Consider the following 22007-nt stretch of genomic DNA (forward strand, 5'->3'; position numbering starts at 1 on the left):
GTTACAGACTACCACAGAAGTATGGATATATACTAATAGAAAGAATACTTGCTGGAATGATGAAATGAAAGATGACGCAAGTGAGAAAAAATGTATATAAGAAAATAATTGATGAACACATACATATATGTACATCACCTTTTAAATATTGTCGGAAAAGCCTGGCTGCAGTGCTAAATTTACATAATATATTACTAGTGCCTCAAATACCACATTAAACAAGCTTCCCAGTATAGTGTTGATAAAGAGGACAGTTGCATTTACAAGCTCAGGGAATGTGAGAGGCTGATTTGGTTTGGTTTGGTTTGGTTTAGTTTAAGACTCTTAGTGTTACAAATTAATCAGTTTGGCCTGAGAAGTCTACAACTCATTAACTTTAAAGGCTTTGCTATTTCTCATGGTTGAACTTAAGTTTTAACATAAATAAGGCTTTCTTTTGTCACCTGCATTGGTCAAGTTATTTCACATCTCACAACTCTGTCCAATGTATATTTGCCTAGGAGTATTACTGACTTTAATGGCACTTGGTCCTTAGTTATTTTGCACCAGATTGTGATTGTGCTGCATAATATTATACAGGCTGACTAGATGTTAGTCTCATTGTATAGAAGACTTAGTGCCTGCAGCCTTAAATCACTATAAAATATGTTACTAAAATATAGCATAATTGTTTTTTAATAACTCTAGGAACTGGTATACAATATAAATCTACATTGGAGTAAAGTAATTGTATGCTTAAAATAATTTGGAATAGAGAATAACAGTGATGAAATAAAAAGAGCTTACAAATAATATTAATTGAATAGAAAAATTGCTGTAATTTCAAGCTATTATTTTCCCAACCTCTTCTGATAGAAAACTATGTATTTTAAGACTTTTGGATTTTATCCCTTGGTATATCTGTTTTTGTGAATTTTCACTTGATACTATATGTGACTGATTAACATTTGGATAGCAGTGATTTAAAATTAGTTTTAATTAGGGAATATAGTGGGGGCCTTTAGGTTTTATTAGGGACCAGTAAAGTATCCGTTGTAGCTTTTTTATAATTATGGTACCAATATCTCCTGAACAAAACAAATCTATTTCATTATTTCTTCTCTTTGGAATATTGGTTTTGAACTGCTAGGTAAGACAAGAGAAAACTCAGAATAAATGTTAACTTCAATAACACAGGAAAAGTTTTTGGATTTGGAACTGATTTTTAGGCAAAAAGATGAATGAATGAATGAATGAATGAATGAATGAATGAATGAATGAATGAATATGCAAAATGCTTCTAATTTTAGTTTAACACAGAATTGTATAGAAATATAAAAGGACCATCTTGTGATACCCTAAAATCAATAAATACGATCTTCCATCATTTTGGGAGATTTGAGTAGATTTAAATGCAAATAAAAACTTGTAATTGCTAACAGTTGTGAAAATCCCTCAGTCTGAGAACTGAATGGCCATTGGCTATTCAAATGTAGAATGATAACTGAGATGTAGACAGCCTCAGTTCTATTTTAAGGCTGCATGATGTTAGCTACCAACGTTTTATTTTTGTTTACTTTTGTTCTTGGCAATTTAGAAAGGAATAGATTTTATGGTCTATTGTAGCTCTTTTTCCAAGAAGTGCTATGGCATATATTTTTGAAATTGCTGTTTGGTTACTAAATCCTGGTATGTGATTTTTTTTCACTTTGTAAAAAAAGAAAGGGGGAGAAGGTTGAGAGGAATCAGAATAAATATTTGTATCAGTGCAACCAAAAACTGTTGGGGACTCTATAAATACTTTCTCAGCTGCTTCACTTTTCTTCCTCATTATTTCCTGTTGGCCAAAAGGAAACCCAGAAAGCTTCCAAATCTTATGTGATTTTTATCCCTTATATATCAGCAGATACATCAGATCTTGTTGAATTTCCAAATTCATTCAGCTTCTTACTGGCACTTAAGGGAAATGAAGGAACAGTTCATTTGGCATTCTTAATGTTCTTATTGATGTACCTGTTTTCCAATTATGAACAGTCTTTTTAAAGTGGTGCTGCCAGGCTCTTGTTTTTGTTATTCATAAATTGGCATTGTGTAGTCTGTGGAACTTGCAGGGCAGGTTTGTGCTAAAAAGGGAAATGAATGTAGAAAAAAACTGAGTGAACAGCAAGGCCACTTTGATTTGATTATGAAGGATGTTTCTTTATTCCGTCTTCTTCCTGCAATCTGAAAACAGTAGCAGGGGGTTACAAGCTGAGTTCATCATAGAGTTGTCAATCACTGCCATTTCACATTTGCAGTGGAAGATGTCTTTATTCAAGGACAGCTGGGCAAATCAGAAGCACAGATTTGCAGTTAGTAGCCTGTCCTGCCGATGCTAAGCAAACAGGGACAGGGCAGGCAGACCAGCCTGTCACATAAAAATATAATGGACTAGGCTGACCTTGGTGCCCTACATTCAGCTTCGTTCCCAGATGCATAAAAGCTCCAGTGCTCATTCTCAATTTCCTTTAATTACTTACATGATGTAGATAAGAAAATGAACTTCACTTACAATCATCCATCACACACACATAGGAAATGAAGTAGGCAAAGTGTTTGAAACCAGAGGAGTATTTTGGAAGTAAATAAAACAGGTTGTTTAAGGGGGAGAAAGGAGACTTTTTCTGTTTTCCAGAAATACCTACTCAGCTGCAGCCATTCTGCTGATCCCACCCCTTAGCCTGTCTCATGGCTAGAGCTACCAAGCCCAAAAAGAAAAAAATCTCCTTGGTAAATATCCCTTAAAATATTGTTAAGGGATGTGGCTTAAATAAGAGTGAAACAAACATGAAGAATTCTGTAGGGCTTAAAATGGCACTGACCCTTTGGTTCAGAAAATAAATGACCACAGTTTTCACAAAAGAATAGAAAAGACCTCAAGGATTAGGTAGCAGTTGTCTGCAGTCTGTCTTTAAAAAAAAAAAAAAAAACACTGTTCAAAGACCATGACATTTTTAGAGGTTGCTTAGGTTTTATTTCTAGGGTTTTCTGAATTATTATTCAAGTTTTTTATCCTCTTGTCTTGAGGCTTTACCTGTCAATTAAAAGGAATACTTTATTGTACAGTAACCATGTGCGCACAAGTAAAACTTATTACAATTAATTCTCATACACAGCTTTCACACAGTTAACTTTAATTAATCTGCAGTTGGCCAAATTTACAACTGAGAGAGCATTTTCTTCTGAAAAGCATTTGAACTTTTGCCAAAAAACATTACTATATTGTAAATGTAGCCCAGCCTTTCTCTAGTGCTTCTTGTGCTTATGGATGAGCAATAAATCTGAAAGCTTTAGGAACACTTAGGTAACTTTTTCCAATCTGTGCTTCCAACTGTGGTCCTTTGTAGCTACAGAGGTCCGTATTTCTCATAAGTGGTTTTATTAGGGGCTTGGGTAAAATTTGCCAAAGCAAGCTCCTAGTTGTCTATATCCCAGTTCTTTCCATTATTTTTTTTTTTACACTGATGTTCTCTCTCTGTCTCTTTCTCTCTCTTTCAGGATGCTGAAGAATACACAGACCTCCCAGTGAGGCACAATGAGGATCAAATGAATAGCGAACTGGCCAAATGTCTCCCCATTGAAGTCAACCCACATTCTTTTGACAGCTCACACACCAAATGTCATCTTCTGTTGCAAGCCCACTTTGAACGTGCGGTGCTTCCATGTCCAGATTATGTCACTGATACCAAAACGGTGTTAGACCAGTCAATCAGAATATGTCAGGTACAATTAATTTTTTATGCTTAATGATCTAGTTTGGTATTTATAGCTGCCAGAATCTAGATTTGAAAATGTGCCTGCATTGTTGATATTGATTATTACATCATAATGTAGTCACACATTTTAATGCATAATATTTCATAGGCTTTATCTCTTTTTTTATTAGTTTATAATATAAAATACAAAAATACAAAAGAAAATAGTAGAGAAAATAGGGGAGGGAAAAGGAGGGAAAGAAAGAAAAGGCACTGATATTAAACTCCCTTTGGTGCAGTAGAATAAGATTATAACATCAAACCTCAACTTTTTATTTTTACATAATAGTATAAACTAGCCATTTCTATAACAACAAATCTTTCTAGTTGGTAAACTCCAAAATCAAAGTTTCTTTTTTTTCCCCACCCCAAGCACAAAGTCCAGAAGTTTCCAAGCAGAAACAAAAGTAATTGTGTTTTTTTCTTTAATCAAAGCAGTCAATTTAGCCATCTCTGCTAACTCCATTAACTTCCATTGTGGGACTCAAAGTGTCCTTCTGTTTCATAGGACTTATCTCATGCATCATCACATCAGTCATATGAGGTAGATGGGCCTTAATTAAGAAAATGTCTTGCCTATTTTATTCAAACAAAATATATTGGCTTGATATATGGTATTTTGGGAATATGCATACGAGTTTATAAATGCTCAAAAAATACAGGCCTCAGATAATTACTATAAAAATCACTTTAGTGTATATACATTTTTAACATTGCCACTCTATTGTTTATGTCAGTGCAGGTTCTCTCTGCCTGTTTCTGAACAATATATGTAATGAATTTCATGAAAGGTCAAAAGTTAAATAGGAATTTGATAAGTCTTTATCAATTTTTAAGCCAAGATCATTATGTATTTCTTTCCCTTCAGAGTTGATAAGATACAGTTCCACCTAACACTGATTAAATATGATTACCAAAACAGAAGCAATTTTTCTCATGATTACTAAAAATTTAATATGTCAGTACTTCTGTGACATAAGGCTACTCGTATGATATTCGGCCTTAATCTTTTGAAAAGTATTTACCCTGTATATGTTACGCACATTTCAGCAGCGTATCTATGCTTTGAGAACAGAGTTTTCTTTGAAAACAGAGTTATGGCCATATTTTGTTCCGTACCTAGTAATCATACCTTGCATTGCTATATCTGTTTTTTGTGTCAAAATAAGAAAAGGTTCTTGTCTCATAATCATAGTCTCATATAGTGGTACTTATATGCTTTTGAACCCTTTTGAATGTTCATGATTTCTGCATAAATATGACCTAAAACATGATCTGTTGTCCACACAAGTTCTAAAATTAGATAACGAAAACCCAATTAATCAAATGAATCAAAATCTTTATACTTATTTATTTATTTGTTGAGGAAAATGATACATAGCTATATATTTGTGGCAGAAGTTATTAATCTTTGCTTTCTATAAATGGTGTGTCTCCCTTGGCAGCAATAATAGCAACTAAACATTTTTGATAATGTTTATCAGTTCTGCACGTCAACTTGAAGGCATTTTAGCCTTTCTCTCCTCACAGAACAGCTTTAATTCAGGTATGTTGATAGGTTTCCATGCATAAACTGTCCACTTCAGATGCTGGCACAACATTTTTATGGGATTAATGCCAGGACTTTGATCAGGGGTTAAATGCTCCCGGTTCGGACCAGATCGCCCAATCCAGTAGCGATGGAAGGGGGTGGTTCGGAGAACCGGTAGCAAAAATCCCTGCCCCCCCCCATGCCCAGCTGAGCCGCACAATCATCAGAGGCTTTTTTTTTTTAACTTTTAAAAGCATTTTTTCTATAACCTCTTCGGCCGAAAAAATGCTTTTAAAAGTAAAAAAAAAAAAGCTTCTGATGATCGCGCAGCTCAGTTGGGATCATCCAAGGCTTTTAAAAGAAAAAAAGCCTCTGCTGATCAGGCAACTCAGCTTGGATCGTCAGAGGCATTTAAAAGAAAAAAAGCCTCTGCCGATTAGGCAACTCAGCTGGGATCGTCAGAGCCTTTTGAAAGCATTTTTTTACAACCTCTTCGTAGAGGTAAAAAAATGGTAGAAAAAATGGTTTTAAAAGTTAAAAATAAATTGGCCACGCTCACCCAGTCACATTATCCCCCCCTCACCAAGCCACACCCACAGAACCGGTAGTAACAAATTTTAGATTTCACCACTGACTTTGATCCATTCCTTGTGTGAGGAACAGATGATGTTTTAGTTCATAAACTAAACTAAAACATGCTGGAGTCCATCTTCAGGAAACTTCTTTAGCACAGTGTGTGCTGTTTGTGTTCTGTGTAGAGAACTCTGCTAGAGAGAAGTTCCCTGAAGACGGGCTGCAGAACGAGTCTGAAAGCTCGGAAGACAAAACCTCTGGTCCTGGTGACCGACCCAGATTGGATCCTGCAACATTATCCTCGGACACATATATTTGCCTTCATTCCTGGCATGACAGCTATTGAAAAATCTTCCTTTCCAGTATTCCAATCCCAAGTGTCAGGATTCTGCAGTGTTGATGTTTCATCTTTTACTAGCATAACAGTTACAAGAGAGTGTGCTGAGATATTACAGGAGTCCTCACTCTCCAACCACAGTCAGAACAGATACTAAAAACAGGGTTGTAGAGTGAAACATCATGCGACTGTGCCCAACTTACAATGTTAGTTCTTGTACAGTCATTAGCTAATCATGCTGTTGTTATTAAGCATGATATCACGTGACTGCAACTTGCAACTTTCTGCTGGCTTCCCCATTGACTTTGCTTTGTATGAAACTGGCTGTGAAGGTCACAAATGGTCCACAGTCACATGACTATCGGATGCTGTGACCATTGTAAATGCATGCCAGTTGCCAAACACTTGAATTGTAATTCTGTGACTGCAGGGATGGCCACAGTTTCAAGAACTGGTCAAAAATCTCTTTTTTCAGTGCCGTCATTACGCTGGTCACTAAACAAGCAGTTGGTAAGCAAGGACTACCAACTACCTATATTTGATTCCTGGTGGTTGGTGCTTGTGACACTCATTTGTATCTGGCCTTAGGGCACAATAAATTTGATTTGATGACACACATTTCAATTACATGAAGGAGTCAATCCATGCAGTTTTGAGAAATGCTAGGGACTCCGTGGTTAAAGTTAGCCAGGATAAACTTTATGGAACTTTTTTAAAAATCCCCTACTATCAGCACCTCCATTCACTTTATACAAAGCACCTTATATTTGATGGGGTTAATACTTGTTTTGAAAGGAAGATAAATATGAATATTTATCAATATAGCATAAACATAACTGAGCATGCCTGTGTTTATTACAGCAGTACATAAATAAAGAAAAAAAAAATAAGCCTCCTTATAGTACTAGTTGAATAGTTTCCACCTGCCCTCAAATGGAGAATTCATTTCCAGTGTTTGTGATTTTTTACATGTTTGTTTTTGAACACTCCAGATAGCCATAAGAACTGTTGCATGGTAATATATTTGCTGACAGTTTGATGATACGGTTCTCCTGAAGTACAATTACTCCTTCCTCCTAAACTCATGACAAACCTTTTTCCCAGTTGGTGCTGGAGGAAATGACTAATGCTTAACCCATTTGTGTGATCAATTCACTTAAGCAGCTACTGTGAAATGTTAATCACAACTTTAATTTGTACTGCATTAGCATTTTGATTAACTTGTAGGCTTGCTAGCATACTTGAAGCACTTTTACTCATAGTTACTGCTCGGAAATGACTTTTTGATTAATTAAGTTTGTTAGATAGCAGCTGAGCTTCCTGAATGCTAACCTTATGGGGCTAAAAGTTCAGCAGAAAGTTACTATGAACAACTGTTGCCATTGAATAGAATTCTTGAAAATGTACTTTCAGTTGTAAGGTGTTTACACAATATTGAATGTTGTGAGAAAATGGACTTTAACCCTCCAAAGAATGCCAATTTATCTGGATAAAATAATTGTAAAGTTTTATTTGTACTTTAAAAAAAATGGGTATGACCTTAGAAATTGATTTAAATTTGGCATCTTTTTAAACTTATAAAGTCATATTTTTGTTCTTTACAGAATCATTTTTGGACAATTATATGATGTTGTTTTGTAAAACATTTCATAAAATTAATTACCATCTTTAGAATGTAGTGCATTATTCAGTGAGTATTACCATACACAAAATGAAAGATCTATAGAGCTTTTTCCTCCTTGAACCTTTATCCCTTCAGAATTCTGGAATTTGAAAGGTTTGTTTGCACTGGCCTTTACTGAGCAAACTGCAAATCAGTTCTGCATTATTGTAGCTTACGCAGTCATAATTCAAAACTCTCATCCATCTTCATTTCAATTTGTTGGATTCAAAGTTAGTATACTCATGAACTCCCTGCTCTTTAGAATTGTCATGGATTCTATGTTTTGATGCCAACCTTTACTTAAGAGGTTCTCCAACTTTCTCAGTTCACAGCTTCTTTAGTGTCTCAATTTTTTTTTTCACAGTGTACCTGTAGGCCAAAACTATAGCAATCTTGAGGTGACTGACAAATTTTGAATACCGCTGCAGGAGTGAAATGCTCCCGGTTCAGACCGGATCACCTGATCCAGTAGCGATGGAGGCGGGTGGTTTGGAGAACCGGTAGCAAAAATCCCTGCCCACCCACCCCCCATGCTCAATTTAGCCGTGCGATCATCAGAGGCTTTTTTTTATTTATTTATTTTTAAAAGCATTTTTTCTACAACCCCTTCGGCAGAAAAAATGCTTTTAAAATTAAAAAAAAAGCCTCTGATGATCACGCGGCTCAGCTGGGATCGTCAGAGGCTTTTAAAAGCATTTTTTCTACAACCTCTTCGGCTGAATGGTTTTAAAAGTAAAAAAAAAAAAAAGTTGGCCGCGCCCACCCAGTCACATTACCCCACCACCAAGCCACAGAACCGGTAGTAACAAATTTTAGATTTCACCACTGTACCACTGTGTTTCGCTCAAACTTTAAAATATCCTATAGTGCCCCTGTAAGTTTGCTTTAAACTTTAAAATATCCCATAGTATCCCTGTACATTTGCTGTGGTGCCCTAGGATGCCGTAACACTCAACTGGTAACTCACTCATAGTTGTATAAGCTCTCTCATCACGCCTTTCATATGTTTCTCTGTTTACAGAATCTGGATTTGCCTATAAAAAGGAAACTAAAAAAATAATCCCTTCTCCTCTCATAGATTATCTCTGCTATCAAGGAAACAGTTATACAAGCTATAGTCTCCTGAATGCAAGATATTTGTAGCAAAGTAAGGACTAGAACATGGGCTTTAGCTATTGAGCAGCATGACAGTCATAACTTCAGTCATTTATTTCACCCATGTTTGGATTTGCTCAGAGATGTGATACTTTTATACTGTCCTCTTTGCTTAGCAAGTTCAACAGCTCCTTCTCTTGTCCCCTTCCTTCCATCAAAAAGTCCATGCAGTGGTAGCTGGTTAGAGTATCTTACCAAATGTGTAACTTTCATGTGTCCTTCCTTGATGTTCTCAACACTGACCATATATCTTAAAGATGGAAGCTCATCTCTAATCTTTTTGCATCTAAAATACATAGATCATACTTGAGATTTTGTGGCATATCAATGTTTGAATGTAAGTTCAATGTCTTTAACAGTTTGGAAACAATTTTTTTAGGCTCTCTTCGGTACAAATGGTATCAAGTAATGCTATGAATGCAAATAAAGACAAACAAGTGGAACAAGGCCCATCCTACTTTTACATCTTACACTGCAGATATGGCACTGATGATCTTGCATTCTATATTATTCCTATCAATATGCTTGAAAATGACAGCATCCTGGTTGATCATTTGGGCCACTCAAAATCAGTCTTTTTCCATCTCAGGTCTACCCCAAAGTTTATGCAGAAAAGTCAGAATAAATACCTAGTCTCTAAGGTTGCACCTTTCTGTTTTCTTGGAAGAAATTGCTTCCATATTCTTTTCTAGTGATCTCCTTCTGATCAGAATCTTGAAAATATTACAGGATTTTGATCAACTGAATTCTTGTTTTGACAACTAAATTTTCCTCCTATGCTGCATCTTGGTCACTGTCTCCTGAACTATCCTGATAGTTCAATAAACAGGAGCAGTTGTAAACCTCAATTTTAACAGTTTGGAGGATTTTTTTTCCCATCTCAGCTCAAAATCAAGACAGAAGAGGTCCTCTGGGTTTCTCAGAAACTATCCATAATGGCTTCCTATTCTCTAAGTAGAAAATCTTTTGGAAATTTTTAACATAATGAAAATTGTTGCAGAAATAACCATCACTTGCAATAATCCAGTTCATCATATTTTGGCATTCTTTTTACACTTGAGACTGTCTTCCATAAGAGTATATCTTGTAGCCATCTTTTCTTTTTCTCCTTCAGGATTGTATCCCCTTTTTTTCTAATTAACTGGAAAAGCACTTCATGAAAAGCCTTACTTGCCTGTATCTGCCAGTGATTCCATTAGTCCATGCCTAGAATATATCTTTCATTCTCTCCAAGTTGATGGTAAAACCTTTTGAGTCAATGGCTATCATTCCTTTTCATCAATTGTCCTGGAGAATGGCATTTTAAGTCACAGTAATGTTGGCTCATTTAAAGAGGAGTTTGTTATGTTCCTTTTGTAATTCTCCCTTCACTATTTTTTTATAGAAATAAAATAGTACTTCATTCAAATACTTCTTTTATTCCAGAACTGATGTCTATGCCTGCGTCAAGACATTATATTGTTTGTTTGTTTGTATCCCACCTTTATTATTTCTACAAATAACCCAACACACATACTCAACACACCTTCCTCCTCCTATTACCATTGTTTTGTAGGTACCATTGTACCTTTCTCAATTAGTTGAGAAATTACTTCATCCTCATGATGTCCAAATAGCCCTTTTCTGCTACAGCTTCATCTCAAAGGGTCCAGTACCTATTTTTGATCTTCCAATATCTATCTAAAGGATTGGGTCTCTCTCCCCAACATTTGATTAAATGGAAATAGCAGCAATCAAGTTTTATTATGAAATGGCAGAGTAACAGAATTTTCTTTAAATCTATGCACATTCTAGAAAAGGGCAACATTTGCAGTTTTTCTTCGTGTAAACCCTCTATTGAGCTATCACAGACACTTGAACTCTCTTTTCACTTAAAACTACAATTGGACTTCCTCTCCCAGTAACAATTTTTAGAATAGCAATTCTTTCCCGGTTATCTTATGACTGAAGATGCATCTTCAGATAATAAGCTGACTGAGTCATAGAGATTATGATGAATTATAGAGATTATGATGCAGAACTGGTTCATCTGTGAATTCACACATCCTACCCTCATAATGTGCATGAAATCATGTGACCTGTAGGTTCCTTATGTATTCTGCTATGTTATTTTCAGAGTCAGGGGTTTACTCCGAGCTGTTTGTAGTTATTCTTAATAGGCCTGCAGGACTTGGTTCCTGATAGGAAATCTGTAACTAACGAAAGATTTGGAATGGGCCCTGCAGCAGCGCGTAATTTGTATGCAAATTCACAGATGATCACTCAAAGAACTTCAACTACAGACAAGAACTAGGCCCTATGACAAATAATGTGTATTTTCAAAATATACCCATTTATGTAATAAACTTAACTTGCTATACTTTCTTAATTATATTTTATATAGCTTCCTACTGATAGAATCAATAGAAGGCAATTCTCTTGTGAAAAACTATATTTCATTCTTTGTTCCTATGCTTTAAAAAATATGCAGGAATAAGTATTTCCTGCATGTATCATCTGTTTCATCTGAAGCTGCTAGTGGGGTTTAATGGTTAGGTTGAACTTTCTTAAACCATCTTCCATAATAAAAATAAAAGTGCAGTAGGAAATTTCGTTTCATTTCATTTTCCTAAACTGTGCCGTTTTTCACCCAAAATGAATTGAGTGAAGGCTTTATCAAAACTTAAAATAAATCCTAATTAAAATTCAGGATTTGAATTTCTTTGAATTAATTAATCCACCCTGAAAATAATGAAAACTAAGAATTAGCAGCAAGTATTAAAGAATTGAGCCTTTTCTATGTCAAAGAAAAATTCTGCTTTCACAAATGGAATGCTTATATTGTGCCTGCTTCAGAGTTTATTATTACTATTAAAAATGTGGCATAACAGCAGCATAACTGATGTTGGCTTTCATACACGTAGAGTTTTTCCCAAGAACCTAGGATGTCTTAAGGTAGCATAGTATATGTGTAAATACAGGAAGTGTGGCCTTTTGTCATTGTAATGGTTGGTCACTCCCTCAGCCAGATGTTTAGACTGGATTTGACATCTTTATCGACTGTGGAGTCCTTCCCAAGGACCTGGGATAGGCAAATATTCTTGTTTCAAGGTGTCACAAAATGTAAGCTGTTCCAAGTAAAGCTGTCTTTTGCAGTTGACTGGTGGTGATTTTGTCAATGCCAATGGTGTTCAAGTGGTGCTTCAGATATTTTGGGATTGCACCCAAGGCAACTATCACTATTGGTGCCATTTTTGCTTTCTTTTGCCATAGTCATTCTACTTCTACTTGCAGGTCTTTATATTTTGGGATTTTCTCCAGTTCTTTCCCTTCTATTCTGCTTTCTCCAGGTACTGCCATGTCTACTATCCAGGGGGTTTTTTTGTCTTTCTTATTGACAATTGTTAAATCTGAGATATTATGTGGCAGGTGCTTGCTTGAATTCTAAAGTCCAAGAGCACTTTAGCTTCTTCATTTTCTATTACTTTGTCTAATTTGTGATCCTACCACATCTTGCTTGCAAGCAAATAATAATTCTTGCAGCTATTCCAGTGTACCATTGCTACTTTGTCATGCCTTTGTTTGTAATCAGTCTGTGCAATCTTCTTCCAGTAGATAACTAGGTGGTCCAATGTTTCTTCAGCTTCTTTACAGAGACAGAATTTGCTGTCTGTGGCTATCTTCTCAATTCTGGCTTTGTATGCATTTATTTGTTATTATTAAATTTATATGGCTATCCCTTTCACCATGTTCATTTGGGGTGACTAACAGTTGGCATTGACATTACCATTACACACAGAGTGACTGCCTCAACTTTTTTTAATCAATACAAAAATACCATTTGGACCGCCATCATAAAGTCTTGGTTTAGTTTTGGTTCATTTCTCCTTCCCTCATTTTTCTGCACTGTGATCTTTCTGCCATATATTCAAAATTAATAGCACTATTGAATAACTGATCAATGGCACCATTGAACAACAAATAAGTAGCAATATTGAAGAATAAGTCCAACTAGAATGAATGTTTCTTGAAGTGTTTGCCTCCCCTTGGAGGGTTTTATTGCTCTTCTACAGTCTTGTGGTTGAAGAATGGTTTGTACAGTAGATTCTGCTGTATACAGGGCCACTCTTTTGTTCATCAAATCTTACAAAATGTAAGTTAAACATGGAAACTATAGAACAAAAGGAAAGAAAGCAAAGGAACATTTTTATTAAGAGAGTGAATACTCCTCCTTGCCTGGAATCATAATGAATGGGATATTTTTTAACACATAAACACTATTTAACCCTGTTATCATGATCACTGCTTAATCAGAACTAGTAATTCCAAAGCAAAGATCTTAGATTATTTGCTTCTGGAATACAGTGCATATGAAAATTAGTCAATTTGCCCCCATTGAGTATTAGTTGCAATTTCCACTTCTGTTGAAGTGTCAAGTATTTGTACATTCTGCACTTAGTTAATAAATGAAAAATGAGAGTAGATTTCCAAGCAACAAATGGAAGAACCCAGCCATTTGGGTAAAAATGTCCCTCTCCTGGATTACACATCAGGATAAAGATGCAAAGAATAAATATGATGGGTGGGAAAGCATAAAAGAGGATTAATTTTATTCAGTTTTAGGTACAGTGTGGCACATACGCTAATATCTTTGCTATTCTTGATTCAATATGAGTAATCTCTGTCAGTTTCTGCCTAGCTTTGGGGACGCCAGAGGACCCTAATATAAATCTTGGTAACTAAGTGGAATGCAGAATTGCTTACTCAATTTCCTATTTCTTTGTCCCTAAATCTGCTTCATTGACACAATACAAAAACTGCAGTAGTAAATGAACTACATTCTTCATCACATGCTACACATTTTTTGTCATTAAGGGTATCTCTGTATGCAGATTTCTAAATAGGTAATAAATGGAACGACAGCTAACGACAGCAGTAAATATTGAAAGGAACATAAAAGGGAAAGTGTAGTTTAGGAGAAGGAAAAAAATAGAAGAACACATGGTCTATTGGAAGTATGGCTAGAATGTTGTTTTCAAAACATGTAGAATATCTGTTGGATAGTCTGTATGCCTGAATACCCTGAAATACAAGTCATTCTAAAATTGGGGCACTTTGCTTGGCTGTGGCTGCTTCGGCTCTCAAGACTATTGGGGTTTCGGACTTGAAAGTGCCACCCCGTTTGAGTGATTCTTTGGGAATTGTGACCAGAAAACAGAATTGTATCCCAAATGACCCTCAATATATATTGGATTTGGTGATATTTAACAAGAGAGGAACTATTGATAAAATTGCCCTAGAGATTCTGAATTCCTTTGAACTGCTTTGTTTGAATGTGTCAGCAGCTGTTCTGCCCCAGTTCCGGATTTCCCAGGATATTGACACACACCAATGGTCCTTATCAAATTTATTAAGTAGCAAGATAAGACTTTTCCAAAAATGATCTGATGATAATTACAAGTTGTTTCCAGCAAGAAACTTACTAACCGCGTGTGACTTAAATAGGCTAAGGGAGTGGCCAATTATACTCAAGCCTTACTCTCAAGGAGACCTCCTCCTCCTGAGTAGCCACTCCTGCCTTTTGGCAGCCCTGCATGCTCGAGCATTGAGAAGAGGCTCCTCCACTTCGCTCTCTCCACTTGAAGGAGCCTCTGGAGGTTCTGAAGGCCCTGGCTGAGTCTCTGCCTCTGGCACCACATCCTCTTCAGCCTCCTCGCTGTCCAACGCGAGCGCCGGCTGCGCAGGCTGCTGGCGCGACACCACACCAGCCTCGTCATCTGGATCAGCCACGATCCGCGCAGGCCACTGGCGGGCCACAACAGCAGCAGAAGTGTTGGTGGGTTGCACAGAGGGTATGAGATTGGCTGCAATCTCTGAAAGGGTTTGGTATTTTGGGTGGCAGAGGCATCAGGAAACAGCAGTCTTTGCAGCAGGGAAGTCTTCCTCTGGTGCCGAGTGTCTTCTGAAGTGGAAGCGGTGTGATTGAAAGAGGAAATGAGGCAAACATGGAGCCTAACAACTAGGCTAAAGGCTAATCCATATAGAGTGTCACTATCATCTATTTTGTTTGCTAATGTGTTCCTAAAATGGCATATATAAAGCTAGAATTAATAACAAACTGTCAGGTGAGAAACTGCTGTGTCATCATTGCAACGGAAATTTGGTTAAATCGCTCTGTCCCGGATAGTGCTGTTAGCTCGGGTGGACTTTCAACATTTCAGCTTATTTTCTTTTGAGAGCGGGCATCAGAATTTCTTTTTTTTTTAAGGTATCCAGTGTGTTCATAGAAAAAGATGGCAATAAAGGTTATCTTATATCATCTCACATCACCTCACCTCATCCTACCCTACCCTACCTTATCTTATCTATATAACAGCTGGATGTATTTCTGAACTGTTGGATAACTGAATGGGCTCTTAGGAAAGAATGTACATATAAAACTCAATTGTGTCTTAGCAGGGAATTCATCCCACATGAGCCCCATGATCCATCTGTGGCAGTAGGAAACCTTTTCCATATATATCTGACCCAAAGATGTCAGTCCTGTTGTAGAGAAAGGAAGTCATCTTGCAATATATAAGTATAAAGGCCCAAAGACTGCAGGGACTCAATACTGAGATGTGGCATCTCAGTATGTACTCAGTTACCTTTTCGGTTCACCTACCTCTTTGTTGAGGAATTCAAAAATTACTGCGAACAACCAGTGAACTCCATTTGCTGTCCTTGGACTGCAACTCATATGCAAGTGTAGAATAGAGAATAGAGAAATTGGATTGTTGTTCTGGGGGATTTCAGGGGGACAGGAGAGTATCACATCACCATGTAATAAAATATATCCTTTTTTTTTCTTTTTATTTCATGCTTTACATTTAAAGGAAATGTTTTAAAACTGTGTTGAAGATAGACAAACAGGTACCGCAGATATATCTCAACCTCTTAATTTTTTTTCCCTCGATCCAAATGAAAAGGATAAGCTATCATTTTTAAACCGAGCCTCTCCCACATAACTGAAACCAGCTTTGTGTACTTTTTTAAACTCTACATTTCTCCAGGATCAGTGTAATTTAATTGAAATAGTGCTGCATGTGTAAACAGCTCCTTTGTTTAAAGAAGATTCCACTGTTTAGTTTGCCTTAAGTAAATGCAGCCTTTTGTTTGTCTGTAAAACATTTGATTAAATGTACGGGCTAATATAGACAGCTAACATTCCTCTAGTGGGCTGTATGAGAAGTTAGAAATACATTCTAGCATCAAACTGCAGAGTAAATGCCCCTTTTAAAAACTGAAAAACAAACCACAACTCTAGATTCTTTTATAATTAAAAAAACATTATCTTTCCAGCATTCTTGGTGTTCGTATAGTTTTGCAATAATATTTTAATGGTCACCTTTTCAATCTTGGACATTTCCTTAAGGTCCATCCTTTGCTGTTAAAATAGAAATGAGGTGGAATTTGTTGACCTGCATATTTTTAGTAGTATTTGTCAAAATTCATCTTTCATAAACACAAAAGGAATATCTTGACTGGGAGGTTAATAATTGCAGGAAGCAAAAGAAAAAAAGAAAAGAAAACTAGGTATCTACCTCTATTGTGAAGGTCAATGTGTGTTTTTTAAATAGTCACAGGACTTTCTAAGAGAGACCAAATGCACACGGTTGGTGGGTACATTCCAGAATGTGAGGTCTCCTGTGAAATAATTAATGCCAACTTGGGCATGTTACATTTAATTATTTAAGTTCTCTTTTTTGTCTTCATGTAAGGCGCTCAGGGCAGTTTAAAAAATGATCAACAGAAATAATTAAAAATACAAGAACATCTGTAACTGAAATTGTCACCGTCTCCTTTCCTTGTTTGCAAGAAAAGAGGACTGGTGGAAGGAATTGTCAGGTGCCGTGTAATTAATGACTTCAGAATCTTTGTTGGATGATGAAGATGAAGTTGCAAGTTGCCATCTGCTAATTTATGCCATAACTACCAGGGAGCTATATCTATAGCTATAGCTAAATTGAGATTATAAGGATAGAATGATAACAGAGATAAACATATCACCCAGAACAGAGCCTAAGAATAGATGATCATCAGATATTGACAGTGTACACGAAATAATCTCCCAGAAAGTTCACAAATGTCCAGCTCCTATTAGTTAATATTACTTATAATGAAGGAACTCCATAATGCTAATTCTGTTGTCTCTCATTTGCACTCAAATGAATTTAGTTTATTTGTATAAAATGACAAGTGTGTATAGAAGTTACTTTCTCACTGATTTGAATATACTTCTCTCATAACCAAGATATAATGTGAAATCACATTATTTTTATTTTTAAAAAGTAAAATATGCACATATCTTTTGTACTTGTATAAAAGATTCATCATAAACGTTGACCTAATTCAAATATTCCCAACAACGGAGTATTTAATTCAATGATTGCAATTCAGCCCCTAGGTGGGACTGGTAAGGTGTTTATATCTCATTCTAGTGTAGCTCTTCAGTGCTGGGGATCAGAGATGTTAGAATGGAAAATAACTCCTGGTAGGCCCATCTTAATTCAAGTTTTCCAACAGTGTACAGTGTCAATGAAGCCAGAGTACTGGTAGTTACATTTGAACCAAGACATAATCTCTTGTTACGTATATTAAATAATAATTAAGTTTTCCCTGTTGTATGCACTAAATTGTTCTTGGGGAAGCTGTTAGCAGATACAGTGTTACAGCTCCAAATCCTGAAATGAGTTATAAAATTTTGATTTCCTAATTTGATATAGGAGAAGGAAAGCATAGCAGGTTTACCATCAAATATACAAATTTTGTGTTTTGTAAATAATTCTAAAGAACCTTATGCCAAAAAAGCTTCCGTGTATAGCTCTCTTCTACAAAGTAAATATGACAGTCAAATTGTAAAAATTGGACAGTAAGCTATAGGTGAAGCCAGAAGTGATGTTCCTTAAATAAATTATAACAATATAGCAAACAAGCTCTTGAGTTTGTTTCAGGTTGGAATAAAAAAAAGGCCTTATATTGTGACAAGATAGGCAGGGTGAAGAAACAATGGCTTCTCATATAAAGGAAATTAGCCATCACAAAAGTTTGCTGCCTTTGCCATTTAGTTGTTTGTTTACCTGGTCATAATTTAGATTCATATGATCTCCTTTTGCTGTTATATATGACATACTTTATTTCCATCCATACAGATTTTGAGGCGCTCAATATCATATCACCATTCATAATAATAGACAAATATGCATCCAGAATCATAGAAGGTATTTTAAAATAACTTTTCATTTATTTGTATAATTAATATAGTTTTCTTCTTGATTTAGGCAATGCTGGATGTTGCGGCAAATGAGGGCTGGCTGGTGACAGTACTAAATCTTACCAATTTGGTACAGATGCTGATTCAGGGACGATGGATCCATGACTCCTCTTTGCTTACTTTACCTAATATAGAATATCATCATCTTCATCTTTTCAGGTATACAGTTAATTATTTATAAAACTGATCTTTATGATGCAGGACGATAATAGTGTTTGTCTGTCCACTCTCTTCTTGTTGAAACTTGTGATATAACATTAAGATTATTCATATCTCAGTCACTCACATGCTTTGGAGATTTTGTCTTATACTGGGTTCTTACCCCTTTCATGAAATTAGAATCTTCCAATAAAGCTGAATAATCAGACAATGAAGAGAGACCAAAGAAAATTCCCCTTCATTTTATCATACTGGTTTTGTTCTCCAAGATATATCAAATGTAGCAATGTCTTCCAAATTAGACATTTTTAAAGAAATTAATCAAACTGAAGGAGAATAAAGCTGTCAGCGGATAGCAATAGTAACAGCTACACATTACCTGATATGGACACAGATAAGTAATCTCTATGAATAGGAGTGGCTAGAGAATGAGACCAAGAATTGATTATTGTACTCACAACCTGCATATTGGCTTCCTATATAATGTTTATCTTGTTGCCAGATGTGAATCAGGCCGTTGAACTAAATAAGCCCGTGGTACGGTTCACTTCTCATGAGCACCTTCGTATTTGTATAAACAAACTTCAACTTACATAATGGATCTCCTTGGATTCATTTTGAAATGTCCAATATAGCAAATTTAGAAATATATGCTTATCAATGTTAAGGGAAATAGAAGTAGAGAAAGACAACATATGAGGTAGATATACAAGGCTGGGCATAACATTGGAGTGTCCTTTGAAAAGTTTTGGTTTGTCATCAAGGATAGGTTGAGATGATGACCATATGTCTATGAAGTTTCCAGGAATCACATTTGATTCAGGGGCACTTAACTAATTCTAAGAGAAAGGGAAGACCCTTTAAATTTGATTTCTATTCTAATGCAAACAGCCAGCATCGGATCAAACTTTGATTTCCATACAATTTGCTGATTATATACAGCATTAAATCAAATGTTGCTAATCTTCTGATGATTACATGCCTATGAAATGCCAGATCTTTCCATCTTTGTGCCTACAATAATCCCGCTGCAGTTATCATATACAAAAATAAAGTTTCATTACTTATTTTCAACTGTTTGTCCATCAATCTCAAAAAGAATGTTCTCTGGTCTCAATATTATATTAATCTTTAAAATCCTCTGAATCAGTGTATGCATTACCCACAATGAAGGGTGTGAAGATGATGGATTTTGATCAGAAAAGATAAACCTCTTAAGGACTTTTTGCAGAAAAACAGAAAAAATGAATTTGTGACATGGTTTTGAGGACTAAACATAACAGAATATAGATAGAAAAGAGTCATGTAATCTAAACATAAGATGTAAACTTATAATTATACTTATAAATGGAGTACAATTTGTACTACTGTGAAGATTTGAAGACACTTCTATTTATGTTTTCTATTCTTCCTTTACTTTTTTCTTCTTGCATTTTCAGCTTTCTTTCCAATTTCTTTTTAGTTTTCTCCTTCTTACTGTATATTAGTTTTTCTTTCTTATAAAAATTGTAGTAAAATCATACAAAACTACATAACCCTATGAAAGAAATCACCATATCATTAATTTTAAATTGTAATTTAAAGTAGTAATGTTAATCTACATGATACTTTTAATCCATGCAGTTTAAAAACAAGAGGCAAATTGCTTAATAATCTGCAATCTTGAGCTATGGTACAATTGTCAGTGTGGTACTTTTAGACACGGAGCAGGCAGCATGCCAGCTTTAGAAGCAGTCTGTCATTTTAACTTTATTAAATCCAAAAAGTATTTTTGTGAAAGGCTAAGACAACCCTGTACTTCAAATACCTTTTACATTTTTTTTCTTTTAAAATGTCTTCACAACTTCATATTCTTATCTTTGACTTTTTGTAAAGAAGGGGATGTTCCCTGAATTGAAATCTCAATGACTGTATGTTTTCTATTTTATTAGGAAATGGAGCCAAGGGAAAAGAAAAGGTGCTTACCAAGGGCCCATTGAATGTCTTCCTGAACTGATGGCTGCCTGTGATGGAAAAGAGGATATTTTTGCTTCCATTGTGGACTGTGATTTGACTTCCGCACACATTATACAGGTAACAATTGTCTATCTATCCCACTTAATATTACTAAAGAAATAAAGCTGCATGGTATAAATGCACTAACTGATCATCTTTCTTAGAACTGCATAGAAGATTTGTAGTAGCTCAGTTCAGTCTGTTCTACAGCATAAATTTCCTCCTGCCTTTCTTTCTCCCTCCAAACTCTGCATTGCTGGAGCCCAAACTTACTGGTCAAAGCCAGACATACTGTAATTGCTTTGGACCAAAAGTTCACACACACTCACCTGTAGGTGGGTTGTAAAGATATCCATTAACTATTTGTGTGTGTCGTGCTGTGCAGTTGCTGTAATGTCAAAGAGGTTATTGCTAATCCAGTACAGCATCCTTACTGGGATGCGGGTTTTTTATTTATAGACCCATTATCTGACCAGCTTTATTTTATTTCATTTTATGCATTAAAAAATTAAACGTCAACTTTTTTTTAAAAAAAAAACCTAATTCTATTGTAATTTATTGCTTTTTTCACAGTTCTTGCCATTTCCTAATATATAGTTCATCATTTAAGAAGGATTAGAAATAGGATACAATATTTATGCTCATCAGAAAAGAATCTTTGCTTATAATAGATCTTGAGTTCCCTGCCATTTTAGAGCCACAAAGATACACTACAGAGTGGCTAGTGTATTCTGCTATCCACTTAGTCCACAATTGTCAGTACACATGTATGGCTTATCACAAAAAATGAGTTTCATATTGCTATATGATGATACCTGCCTATATAGTGTGTAAACTATATTTTGCATGCCTTGATTGCTTCTTATACACCAGAAATTCCTGGAAAGTAAGATGATACAGTAGTCTTGCTGTAGAATTTCTTTAGGAAATCAAACTAATATTCTCCCTTTAAATTCTGAGAAAATGGAACTATGAGGAAAATGAAACTTATACATAACACTGCACATATTGATCATAACAATGAAAAATATTTAAATAAAAACAAAACCATTATTACCACAGATTTCAAATGCAATATATGTTGACTTCAGTCCAAGTTATAGATGTGTTGAAAAATTAGAACATTGTTATAATTAGTTCAGGGAAAACTCAGAAGTAAACTAACTTAATTTATTTGCATAAATTGCCGTTCTGTTATCTTTAAAACCAAATGCAAATTGTCTCCATCTGATACGATGATGGTTATTTGGCTCAAAAGTGCTTCAATTTGCGTAGCAATCTGGTGTCGTCTCTGCAGTGAGACGATCTCAGGTAACATACAAATCCTGAATTATTCCAGAAATTAGTATGTTTAAAGCATCAATTTAAGTGCTAATTGCAGTAGTAATGAGAAAAAGCAGTACTACTGTGAGATTTGCATCTACTTCCCCATCAGTATGCCCGGAACAGCGGCTGACTGGCAGAGGATTTGGCTGCTAATTAAATAATTGTATGCATGGTAGTGTTCGCGTCTGATTCAATAGATGAAG

At 35.6% G+C, this 22007-nt stretch overlaps 1 protein-coding gene across 1 annotated transcript in view; it reads left to right on the top strand.

The window, feature by feature from the left end:
* The window catches only part of ASCC3 (activating signal cointegrator 1 complex subunit 3), a 212384-nt gene that overhangs the window by 182924 nt on the left and 7453 nt on the right, over positions 1–22007 (top strand). Inside the window, exons 37-39 of the mRNA XM_070932828.1 lie at positions 3517–3741; positions 18332–18483; positions 20415–20556. Of these exons, the coding sequence (XP_070788929.1) occupies positions 3517–3741; positions 18332–18483; positions 20415–20556 (519 nt within the window). The remainder of the gene's footprint in view (positions 1–3516; positions 3742–18331; positions 18484–20414; positions 20557–22007) is intronic.

Source organism: Pituophis catenifer, unplaced genomic scaffold (assembly GCF_029215685.1).
Source record: "Pituophis catenifer annectens isolate HBS135680 unplaced genomic scaffold, rPitCat1.0.hap2 SCAF_1, whole genome shotgun sequence".
Classification (NCBI taxonomy): domain Eukaryota; kingdom Metazoa; phylum Chordata; class Lepidosauria; order Squamata; family Colubridae; genus Pituophis; species Pituophis catenifer.